This window comes from Typopeltis vanoorti, chromosome 17 (genome assembly GCF_054136105.1).
Source record: "Typopeltis vanoorti isolate ZY-2024b chromosome 17, IOZ_Tvanoo_1.0, whole genome shotgun sequence".
Taxonomy (NCBI): domain Eukaryota; kingdom Metazoa; phylum Arthropoda; class Arachnida; order Uropygi; family Thelyphonidae; genus Typopeltis; species Typopeltis vanoorti.
This window is the reverse complement of record NC_143565.1, coordinates 31,049,822-31,062,985: the sequence shown is the minus strand read 5'-3', so window position 1 is coordinate 31,062,985 and position 13,164 is coordinate 31,049,822. Positions and strand designations below refer to the sequence as shown.

The following is a 13,164-nucleotide window of genomic DNA, read 5'->3' as shown; positions in this document are numbered from 1 at the left end:
AGGAAATTTATTGACCTTTTAAGTTATCTTACACCAGCTACTTAGGTGGCACTTTTTGGAATTGTCAGTTATTGTTTAATTTGAGTTTAAAATGTACTGAAGATGCCTGTGACACACAGGCGAAAATTATACTATTAAATAATCTTTTTACATGGGTTTTTCCATTATTAATTTTGTATTTATATGTCTGCTCATGGTATTCCATTATTAAAACTTATTTTTTTTAACTATACCTGTTTCGCTGGAACTTAAATAATGAAACTCCCCCTCCTACCTTTTCAGCTGTGACCAAGACACAGAGTATATACAAGCTGTATGACACATTCTTGAGTTCATATTTTAAATGTTGTAGCCAATTCTTCTGTTTTCTCCATGAATGATGCTCATATTACATTGAGCAAAATATACAGGAGTATTTAATAAATTCTAGTTTCCTTTACACATGTGAAACCATTTATTTTAAAATAATAAATCTAACATGCATGTTTCCATTAAACAACTGATAACTGATTCCCACTATAGCATCTTGGGAACTGGAACCTAAGATCACCTGAGAAAGGTTGATGTTTGACATCTAGAACAAGGTTTCCACATTATCAATGAGTGTAAAAGCTATCATATATTAGTACATGATAGCTTTTACATTCACAGAAAAGACCAAATGAATCTAACAGGAGCATATGTCAGCCTGTCTACTAAACAGGTAAGGCCATTAAAATGGCTCTGGGTTTGAATCCCATTGTGAATATCTTTAGGAAGTAGACAAATTTCAACACCACTGTGATACCACTATGCTGCTTACTGGAGACAAAATCATCTAACAAGTTGATGCTTGATCTCTGGAACAGAGTTTTCTTTTTCCATGTTATCTAACCCTTTATCCATCAACAGTACTAAAGTATGATAGGTTTGCACCCTTTCATTGAGAGATTTACATTAAAAAAATTGTTGGGCAAATGTAGATAAAAATAATCAGCGTGCTTTTTGATTAAAATAATTACAGTTCTAAGAGCAGTTTATACACAAATGATTAAAAGCAAACTAACATTCCTAACAACATTATGCCCTGATCAAAAATCACCACATTATCAACTGAGAGTACCTTTGCCAACATAATATGTGTCACTGTAAAACTGTAAAGAGGGATACTCTAGCATGAATATCCCTTAAGCAACATAGGTTTTTAAGCCTAAGAACATATTCAAATTTTACAACTAAAATGTATTCATTTTAGTCGTAAAAAATTAATATTCAATATTCTATGGCAAATGCAAAATAACAATTCCCTAATTCTAATTCACATTAATAAAAGAAAAGTAATTCATTACCAGTATTATGAATAGTTTCAAATGGAATCAGTGATATCTGTGTTGAGTTTGGTAAATTTCACTATACTTAAATCACATCCCCAGTCTTAAACCATGAACCACGATAAATACAGTATCGTCACAGCTGCTGTGACTACATCACAATTACTATCCAGATATTAATTTAAAACAACTGGCCTCCAGAACAAATGGTGAACCATCTTTCACTAATGGCAAACCCTCCTCACTCCTTAAGCAAAAATGACATTTTAAGGCAATCCTCAATGGAACACTGCTGTATTTGGCTAAGGTTGAAGAACTCCATATTCAATTTCAATAAAATCAATATAGAAAAATCAGTTAAATCAAATTACAAACATTGAATCTTCAAGTGAGCTGAAAATTGATCTCAAAATCTGCTGAAATAAGCATTTTTTCTGCAATATCGCAAAGTTTCCTGCAACAGATAAAGCCTATTTATGATATTCTCATTATTTCTTTCATTCTGATTGTTATTATTATTATTGCAATTTCATCTATTTTCATTTATGGAAATAGATGAAATTACATCTATTTCCATAAATGAAAATACCAGAAGCAACAACACTAATTTTTAAATAAAATAGCCTTGTTAAGCATTAAACATAGCAGTATTGTTTCAGTTTCATTTAAATTAAATTCATTTTTGAATTACTTAGTATTGTAAAAATATGCTGTTGAGTCATTGTAAAAATATGCTGTTCTATATCGTTATTTCTATTTGTTATTAATTACTTTAATTAAATCCTGTCAACTGTGCCATTGTAAAAATTTATATGTTGATGTTGATATATTCCCTTACCTATCTACCTTACTTATTCATTTGTCTCTCTTAATTCTCTTTTAAGTCTCATTAATTCCTTCCTCATACAAGTCTTATTAATTCTCCATCTGCTGGCTGCTATAAACGTATTGAATGATAGTGCACCGCACTGTTAACAAAGACACTGCTTCAGGCTAGAGCCAATTCCCTTATTATAATTCTGGTATTAACCCCGTTTCTAATTTTGAGAAAATTTATTTGTTAACGCTGAGCCATCCAAAATTATTAGACTAGAGAAGCTTCATCGTATGGGAGAAACACTCAGAATGGTGCAATATTTAATATTCACACAATTACTATTCCAAATTTCACCAAAAACTTGTGTCTTAATTTTACTGCAGTCATGGCTATCCCCAAAATTCTGATTCGCACAGGTTCTACTTTATGAGTGGTGCATTGAGAACACAGATTAGGCAAGTTATTAGGTTGACAAGAAAGGATTTATTCATAAAAAATATAAGCTACAATTACTGATAGTTACTTAACTAAACTAATTCAATCATGCAGGTGTAACCTGGGCATTCTTAATCTTTCTCAACATGAAGCAATATCTAATACTAAACACATTATGATTTCCTTCTAAATACTGAACATTCATAGGTAATCATTTACCAAAATCTTGGTCTCAGGAACTATTTGACTATAACAAAACTATATATTCAATCACAACACCTTTCAAGTCCTCATACACAGAACTAAAACATTCTATATGTGGTTCAGATGCTAAAGTCCTATGACACTTTGAAAGTCCAATAACTTATCAGTTCCTATCTTCGTTACAATCGAATATTCCTGTATATACAAAAGATTTAAAAAGTTCTTACATTACCGGGACATTAGGATCACTCTGGCTTTCTCTTTCGATCATCTGTTATATTCTTACGGTTCGTTGTTTCTTTCTCTGGTTTACTGCCTTCAGATAAGACTGGCTAGCGAATACATTCACGATTCACTTCTTTCGATGTAAGCGAAGCTGGTCTGCGGAGATCGGTCCACGTGGTTCTACATATCACCTCGGTCTATGCTAAATATACCGCTGTACCAAGGCCTATGCTAGCACTGGATCTCTGTCTAACCGCATAGCTGCCTATGGAGATCGTCCTTCTCAACCGCACTCAAACTTCCTTCTCCAGGAAACACAGGAACAAGATGGGAAAAAGCCTCGAGTTGGTGTTGCCAAGCTCTATATATTCACCGCTGTGATATTCTCCCTACTACATCATTGTTTTTACTTGGCACCTAATTCTGCTGCACTCCGTGCCGTCGCTCCTCCTTGCGTGTCTACGGGAAACTCCCGCACACCCTTTAGACCTTGCGTAGGTGAATGCCTCTGGACATTTTTAATCCGCTTATCTCTTCTGTAACTTTGATCTAAGCTTTGGCATACTAACATTTTTTTTTTTTTTTTTACCTATTTTCAACCTCTGTTGTATTCACAAAGACTCTCAATATTATATTCTATCTCAATGGCTTTAATAGGCCTTTAAAGCCCACAACCCTCTGAGCATGCTTGGATTTCGTAACTGAAATATGAGGATAGAATGGTCACCCCTATGCCTCGAAGTATTCCTGGCTGTATCCCTGTGTGTTCACGGGGCTGGTTTGCTTGCTTGCGGGATGAAAAACACCAGATAAACTGGCAGAAAAAAATCCTGCTGTCCATGCCCAAGACCGGCTAACTTGGCTATGGCTGAGGAAGATCCTTCAGCTCCTCACGTCGTCAATGGGAATCAAACCTAGGACACTCCTTCCCCAGTCATATGGTTGTGAAGTGCAAAGCCACTAGGCTAACCGCGCAGTCAATATTATATTACACAAGGAAATTTTTTAAATCATGGATTTTATCGTTATTTTACAATCAATTTCACCTTTACCAATATACAAGTATTTCTCCGAGAATTTATGATACTTGTTAAATCTGAATGAAATGTAGTACAATAAATTTCTCCTTCATTCAAGCTTTAACAGAATGAGTTAAAAAAAAAACCTTGGTTAATGAAGTTACCAAGAGTTAAGTTTCCTCTCACAACATAAATCAATATTTTACACATGTTAACAGCAAACAATCAGCATACTTACTATTAATGATGAAACTTTGAGCTAAATACAGGCATCGGACCATAGAGCCTAAAGAATCATCAAATGCACGTGATTCAACTTGCCTCTCTACAGGTTTAGGTTCATGAATGGCTACCGCAGATGGTGACTGTGCTTCTCTACCAGAACTGGGGGCATCTAAATCTGTTTCACGACTGAATAAATAAAATAATCAATTTTAATGAAATGGGTGTGAATGATGCAATGCATTAAATTTCAAAAGGAATGAAAAATGCTTATATCAAGCATTAAAATAAAACTGATGGGGAAAAGATATTTGGAGATTAAAATATGCAAAGGTTAACAAGCACATTTACAAAATTGATTATCCAAAGTGATTTGAAATAAAAAAATTATCTGATTTCAGCATTCAATACATCTATATTCCATATTTACAGAAAAACCTTGATTAATGTTCACAGTATACTAGTTACATACCTTGTCTGCATTTCATTACCAGACTTAATTTATGAAAAAGACAAAGCTAGTTCCAATAAAACTGGTTACCGCAGACACATATTACAGCAAATGCCACAGGTAGTCAAGTCATATTTGACTTGACTACCTGTTACAGTCAAATTTAACCTCAAGTCAAATATGACTTGACTACTGTTACACCCTGATACCTTGAGAATGTAGAATTCCCAGTTATCATGGTGTAACATGAAGAGAAAATAAAATAATTGTTTCACATTCAGACATATTTTAGTACTTTCTCCTTGTTTTTGTATTTAATATCTCAAACTAAATGTCCCAAAAGGTGCAGTATAATATAAATATTAGGGACACTAAGGGGAGAAATAGCTAAAATATTTGTATTTTGGGTGATATCTCGTACATAGATAAAAGTTGAATCAAGATAAGCAGAATTTCTCTAGATGGAATAATAATCATAAATTGGGACACAACACTACCTGTTACAAACCATATAAGAGAGTGGCATCCCTTATCTGCTCCATCAAAGAATAGCCACTTCCTGTAGACCTATCTGAAGTATACTAGGTCCCTTGAAGTTGTAAACTGTCCTACTACAGACAAACAGGCAGGACAGCTAATATCAGGAAATCCAAAACACAAAGACTACATCTGGTCTCACCAATACAGCCACTCAGGACTTGCTGACCATGCACTAGATATCCACCACAGAATATGCTGGAAGAAAGCCACTTTACTACACTGCAACAAATATAAGTATGAAAGATTATTCCTGGAATCAGCCTCGGCTCTAAAAAACTTCCCAAACGGCAACAAATTTGAGTGCATGAGACTGCCTCAAATTTGGGAAGCTTGCATCCTAAGAACATCAGTCGAGACAACTCAATTTAGCCTGCCAGGGGACAGCTTTAGGACTCCAGGATCAACTTCAGTTGCCTTCTTCAGTCTCATTTGCTTGCTGTTAGTGCCTGTGTGCACATATCATAGTTTTATGTTCTCAGAAGATGGCAATGTAACATTAGCGAAATACAGGAAGGTATTGATTGATTCAAGTTTTTTAATTAATATTATAGTATACATTGTTATTTCCTGAAAAATTTAAAGTCATAATGCAGTATAGGTTTACAATCCTTCATGGGTAAGAGTCAAAAAAATACCTCCAGAGACTCAAGGACTCGTATAGGGATGCTATATGTCAGTGAAGCCAGCTGTCATACCTCTCTTAAACACACCATTTTAAGAAACTATTCCATTCATTCACTGCTCTGAGAGAGAAATATCTAGTTCTCATCCCCTTTCTTAATTGAACACAAACCTCCACAAGTGCCTCCTTATCTCCTTCCATGTAATGAAAAATTACATGGAAGGAGATACATCTACATTCTACAATATAATCCCAATATCATCTCTAATTCTTCTTTGCAACCCTTCCATAGCCTCTTTATTCCATTGAAATCCAGAACAAACCTGCGTATAGAAGCCCAAGTGCAATCTTATCAAGGCTTTGTAAAGAGACAATTGTTTCCTTCTCTTTACACATCAATATTCATTTCAACATTTTATCCTCTGAATTGTATTTGCAATTTTTGCTATATGACCCATAAACTTCAACTTCCTACCATCCACAACACCAAGATTCCTAGTCTCATCAGTTTCTCCAAGCATAAACCCAAGAATATAGCATAGCCTCATCACAGTTTCTCCTAGAATAAACCCACAAATATAACATACCTTTGGAAATTTTATCATGCCAAGGTGCATAAGCCTTATGCACATGTCAACACGGAATTGACAGCCATTATTATCTGCTCACATATGCAGCCTATACAATTCATTCTGTAAGTACTGTATCCCTGATTGCCCTGCCTAGAATCTCCAGGTAACCAGATTATGCTGCCATTGGAAACAAGACCTTGAAACTTTAAACTGTAGGACTCTGAGCAGTGAAACACGGCTAACTAAACTAACTGAAGAGCTAAAGCGACAAAAATGGGACATTCTTGGATTGTGTATAGACGTAATGGTGAAGAAATTCTTCAATTAAAAAACAGATACATAATGTATTATAGAGGCCAAGATAAGGAAAGAATCGGTAGATTTGGATTCATGATTAACAAAAAAATTGAAGAACAACATTTGAGAATTTGACGATATATTTGATCGAATAGCAAGTCTATGCAAACAGTAAGTCATATTGAAGAAGAAATTGAAACCTTCTATCATGATGTATCCCAACTTTACAATAAAGGATAACATCATTTCAGAATTGTAATGGAAGACTTTAATGCTAGAATTGGTATACAACAATCAGATGAAAGCTCAGTAGAAAATTTTGGATATGTCATGAGAGACGAATCAGGAGCAAGGTTAATAGAATTTGCAGAAAAAGAAAACCTGTACATCATGAATCCTTTTTTGCAAGAAAAAAACACATAGGAAGTGGACATAGAAAAGTCCAAATGGCAAAACCAGTGAAACTGACTTTATCCTCAACAATAAGAAAAACGTCTTTCAAGACTGCTCTGTTATAAACACCTTCAACATTGGAAGTGACCAATGTATGGTACGCGGTAAGATTCAAATAAACTACCAAAAAGAAAGAAGAAAATGTTTCTATGATCAAAGCAAAACACAGATGTACACAAACTTAAATTAAAAAAAAATGATATATTCCAACATGAACTAAACAATAGATTTAATAACCTTATTATAGATGACAATGCTGATCCATCATAAAGTAATGACATTATTATCCAAAACTTTTTACAATGCTCACTTGAAATAGCTAGTACCACAGAACAGAAACAAGACACCTGTCTTGACATATTTTTTTAAAACGAGTCTTGCACGCTGTCAAGTCCCTAAGGAGTGGAAGGAGGGCAAGATTGTGCCACTTCATAAAGGAGGTGATCGAACTCAAGCATTAAACTATAGGCCTATCTGTGTGTCAGGTGTTGTGGTTAAGTTGTTGGAGAAGCTTGTGAGAACTAGGATCCAGAGTTGGGTTGACAACAATGGTATTATCTTTGATGGACAGCATGGATTTACTAAAGGGAGGTCATGTTTTAGTAATCTACTTACTTATTGCAATAAAGTGACTGCCTCCTTGGACAGAGGAGCAGGATACACAGTGACATACTTGGATTTTGCAAAGGTTTTTGATAGAGTACCTCATGATAAGTTGACAGTCAAACTAGAGTAGATGGGGTTGGATATTAGATTAGTACATTGAATTGGAGACTGGCTATCTGATAGGTATCAACAAGTTGTGTATGGGAGTGCGATATCCAGGAAAAGGAAAGTCACTAGTGGAGTGCCTCAGGGGTCTGTTTTAGGGCCATTACTGTTTGACTTGTATGTTAATGATATAGGTGAAGATTTGGATGGAGATATTCAGTTGTTTGCAGATGATGCAAAGTTGGGACGAACCATGAAGAGTAGTGAGGATGTTGTGACCTTGCAGGAAAATTTGAATAAATTGAGTGATTGGGCATGGAAATGGGGATGTGAGTTCAATGTTGCAAAATGTAAGGTTTTAAAATTTGGAAAACAAACATGGGATGCAGAATTTATTCTTGGTGAGGATACATTGTTGGAGGTGGAAGAAATAAGAGATCTGGGAGTGATAGTGGATAAGGATCTGAAATTTAGGGGACACATAGCCAAAATTGTGAAAACAACACAAAGGCTTCTGGGAATGATGCAGAGGACACTGACGTGTAGAAGTAGGGAGATTCTTGTTCCGTTGTATAAGGTTTTGACTAGGCCCACACATGGACTTATTGTGCCCAGATTTGGTCACCTGGTTTTCAGAAGGATGAAGAGATGTTGGAAAGGGTCCAAAGGCGACTGACTAAGGTAGTTTCTGACCTCTGGAATGTTGAGTATGAGAAAAGATTGAGAAGATGCAATTTGCAGAGTCTGGTGGCCAGGAGGAAGAGGGAAGATATGATAGAGACCTACAAGTTGGTAAGGGGTTGTTATAGGATCAATGCTGGAGAAGTTCTATAGAAAATAGTGGGAGATCAGGGGAGAACCAGAGGTCATCCCTGGAAACTGTATAAAGAAGATGTGAGTAGAGAAGTGAGAGGCAGGTTTTTTCATGCAGAGTTGTAAATGATTGGAATGCTTTGCCTGAGAGTGTGGTATCTGCAGGGAGTTTGAATGTGTTCAAAGCATGGTATGATGAGCTGTGTGTGTGATAAAAGGACCTCCATAGATGAGTCTTTGACTCCGTGAGGTCTTGGGTAATAATAATAATAATAATGACAAAATTTCTGAAGAAACAAAGAGAAATGAAACAATAAAATAACCTACAGAATAAAACTAAATTGTGCAAAACGATCAGAAAACGTATCACAGAAGATATAAGAAAATTCAATTGTAAATTCATACAACAAACAATTGAAAACAACTGTAGCCTCAAAAAAGCCAAAGAGCAATAAACAGATGGTTGCTGTCAAACTACAAGATGAGACCATAACCAGAGATGGATATGCTATTGCAAAAAAATTGAAGAATTTTACTCAGTATTATATCAGGATGATGAATTAAATGAAGAAGACAACTTGCTGTCTTCTTCATTTAGCAAGCAGACAACAGACTATGAAATAGCTGAGATACTACAGATTCTACCAGAAGAATCTATGTGAAGCATCCAAAGCTTGCAAAATGGAAAAGCTGCAGGTGTGGATGGGGTTATAGCTGAACTTCTAAAAGCAGGTAGCAAATGATCTACAAACTCTTAGCAAAACTATTTACTTTATGCCTGAAGAAAAATGATGTTCCAAGAACATGGAAGAAAGCTACCCTAATTCTGCTACATAAAAAAGGTGAGGTAGAAGACTTGGCAAACTACTGACCCATCAGTCTACTATCAGTGGTTTCCAAAGTATTTACAAGTCTTAGATCATCAGCTTCACACGACTCTGGACCTAGCACAACCAAAAGAACATGCAAGCTTTCAAATTGGCTTTAGTACAATGGACCATATTAAAGTTGTACAACAGATTACTGAATGGTGTAATGAAAATCAGTTACCATTATGTCTTGGTTTTATTGATTATGAGAAAGCCTTTGATTCACTAAAAACTTGGATAATACTTAAAGCATTATGAAACCAACAAGTGGAGGAGCCAAACATCAGGACCATCAAATCAGCATACACCAATGCCACAGCAGTAATTCATCTCAATGGAAAAATCTCTACTGTAGAAATACAGAGCTATTATGTCACAGGGTGAGACAATATCTCTGAAATTATTCACAGCATGCCTAGAAGAAATATTCAAACTTCTTGATTGGGAAAAGGAAAGGTCTGAAGATAAATGGAAGATATTTAAGCCATTTACACTTTGCACGTGACATAGTTATCTTTACTTCAACTGCTCATGAATTACAGACTCTTATCCAAGAACAAAACAGCTGGACTAAAGAAGACCCAAGTTAAGTTCAATAGCTATGTCCAATCAGAAATAATAAAAATCAACAATGATGAAATTAAACAAGTAGATCATTACATATACTTAGGAAAACAGATATCAATGGAACAAAATATCATGGAAGAAATTAAAAGATGTACAATGCTTGGGTGGAAAGCATTTGGAAAATTACATTCAATATTCGAAAGCCAACTACCATTATGCCTGAAAAGAAAAGTTTTTAACCAATATATTCTTCCTATATTGACATGTGGCTGTGAAACATGGACACTAAATGCAAAGGAAATTCAAAAATTAAGAATAACACAATTTAGTATGGAAAGAAATATGCTTGGTATCACAAGACTGGATCATAAAAGGAATACATGGATAAGAAACCAAACCAGAGTGTCTGACATCATAGGAAGAGTGAAACATCTGACGTGGGAATGGGCTGGGCATATTGCCTGAAGACAAGATCAACGATGGACAAAAGAAGTACTGGATTGGATTCCATGAGAGGAAAAATGACCAAGACGTCGACCTAAATCACTGTGGATTAATATCAGATTTGCAGGAGTGACATAGGAAAGGAGAGCCATGGACAGACAATTTTGGAAAGGCCTTCATCCAGCAGTGGATCAACAATGGCTGATGATTATACAGGGTGGTTCAAAATTCCACGTACAAACTTTGAGGGGGAGATAGAGAACATCAAAATCAACCATATTCACATAGGAAAGCATGACCAGAAACACCAACCGAAAGTGATAGGTTTCTGTTCGCCAACTGCTCCAGATGAGAAATTGGGGCTTCCTCATTCAAACTTTCGACGTAGTACGAAGAACATGCGTTGTTTTACAAATGCTGAGATGGCAGACATGCATCTCGTTTACCATATTATGTATCCAACTACTATTGAACTGTTCAGTTATGCCTAATAAAGTGTTTTACATTACTTACTGCCTTGTGTTATTTCTGTATCTTTGTCCCTGATAGTACCTTGTGGTGGTGTTTCCAGTCATGCTTTCCTATGTGAATATGGTTGATTTTGATGTTCTCTACTTCCCCTCAAAGTTTGTATATGGAATTTTTAACCACCCTGTATATAAGGTAAAAGTACAAAAATAATTGAAATATATTGACACAGTGGGGATGGGGGAACACGAGGCAAGAGGAGTTGCTGCTTGCCATTTATCAGGATGCAACTCTTCTAAATCTCTACTACAGATACAGTCATAAAATGACACTGATGTAAAAGACATGTATTGAACCAGAGGAATTCAGTGTCCACTCTGTGCTGTGCAAATCCAGATTTTTCAGGTCATTGTGGGCAATATAAGGCTAGTGTTCTGTGTGGTCATTTTTTTGACAATGTCCTGTTGGTCCAAGGAAAGAGTAGAAGCAAGCAGGTTAAATGCTATCATTGTTATTGGTAGTAAAACAATTACATTCTTAACCAAAACGCTACTGAAGCTATGATCAAATCTAATCCTATAACATGTTTCTTTATTTCTATACTGCTTGAAAACATTGTCTCACAACAGCTCAATAAATTCCCTTCATTCTAATGAGTTTTCTCTGCTATCCAATCAATATTTAGGTAAGTTATAATCCATAATTACTTGTTTAGCATACATCATAGTAATTTGGCAATGCCAAATTACTATGATCCTATTAGCCCCACTTCACGCTTCAAACTCATCCACACAGAACATTATTACTATTATCACTTTCATGAGGTCTACTGTAACTTGACTCAAATCACCCGACTCCTGTCCTATCTCTTCTGTGCTTCCTAAAAATAGTATACTTTTATACTCAATTCCAGTTACTATACCTGACTCAGAGCTAGGCTACAATACATTCTCTAAAGTAATGAACTCAACCCCTTTGTTCCTGTTGCTCCTTGCATTTGTGTATAGACATAAATTATCTCCTTACTTTTTGTGTACTTACATCTGTGAGGCCTGGACACTAACAAAACAAGACATCAAAAAGTTGGAGGTATTTGAATTTTGGTGCTGGAGAAAGATGATGAAAATTAGTTGGACAGAAAGAAAAAATAATGAAGGAATTCTAAATATAGCTCATGAAGAGCAGTCAACTAATGAACCACATTAATAAGAGAAGAAAAAGCCTAATGAACATTATCTGAGGCATGGGGGGACCGATTACAGAAATAATGGAGGGAACTATAGAAGGAAAGAGGCCACGGGGTAGACCAAAAATTTCATACTGATACTAACCACTGCTAAGAATTACAAAGAGATAAAAAGGAGGTCACAACATACGATGTTATGATGTGCTGCTATAACTAACCAATCTTCGGATGCACCAGAGAAGAGAGACATCTATGAACCAGTAGGCCAATTTTCTATTCCCATCTGTCCTCCCACCACCACCACACAAAAAAGTTAAAACCCAAATCTATCCCTTCATATTTATAATTATGATCAGTGACATATCATATTTGCAAAGATGCATTTCATCTGCATAAAAAAATGTGCGTGTCTAATCTTACTAAGACAAATATTCTCACCATTCCTCACATGATCAGTTTCCCTGACTCTGCATTAAGTCTAACATCAATAAATAATCTCACCAGGCTATGAGTTTTACGTTATCTGAAACTTCTAGCTGTAGTGCAAGATTCCATTTTTATTTCTCTTCTTATACTTGTAACCTTTTTCATAATCCATTCAATGACTTAAAAACTAGTTCAGATATCACATCATTCCATATCTTGAACCATTCTGATATTTACTGTGGAATAACTTACTTTAAACATGTCTCTTATTATTCTCAGATTTTATCAAGGATTCCATACTTTCAAACTATCCATGTTTCTTTATCAGTGTTATCAAAATCTGTGGCAAAATGTAAAATCTGGTATAAGGAGTTCTAAATTCTACACTTTGTACGATATATTCCATAAAGTAAAAGTGTGATCCACAGTAGCCCTGTTCTACAACCAACTTGGTCATTCTATAACATCTATTTCACTTCTAAATGTATTTATCAAAATTTCACTAAAAAAATT

The 13,164-nt window shown here is 35.4% G+C and overlaps 1 protein-coding gene across 4 annotated transcripts in view; it reads right to left on the bottom strand.

The window, feature by feature from the left end:
* l(2)gl (LLGL domain-containing protein l(2)gl) overlaps nt 1–13,164 on the bottom strand; it is a 437,582-nt gene that overhangs the window by 113,337 nt on the left and 311,081 nt on the right. For all 4 annotated transcript variants that reach the window (XM_090407678.1, XM_090407677.1, XM_090407680.1 and 1 more), the window contains exon 17: nt 4,249–4,421. In XM_090407678.1, the coding sequence (XP_090263804.1) occupies nt 4,249–4,421 (173 nt within the window). The remainder of the gene's footprint in view (nt 1–4,248; nt 4,422–13,164) is intronic.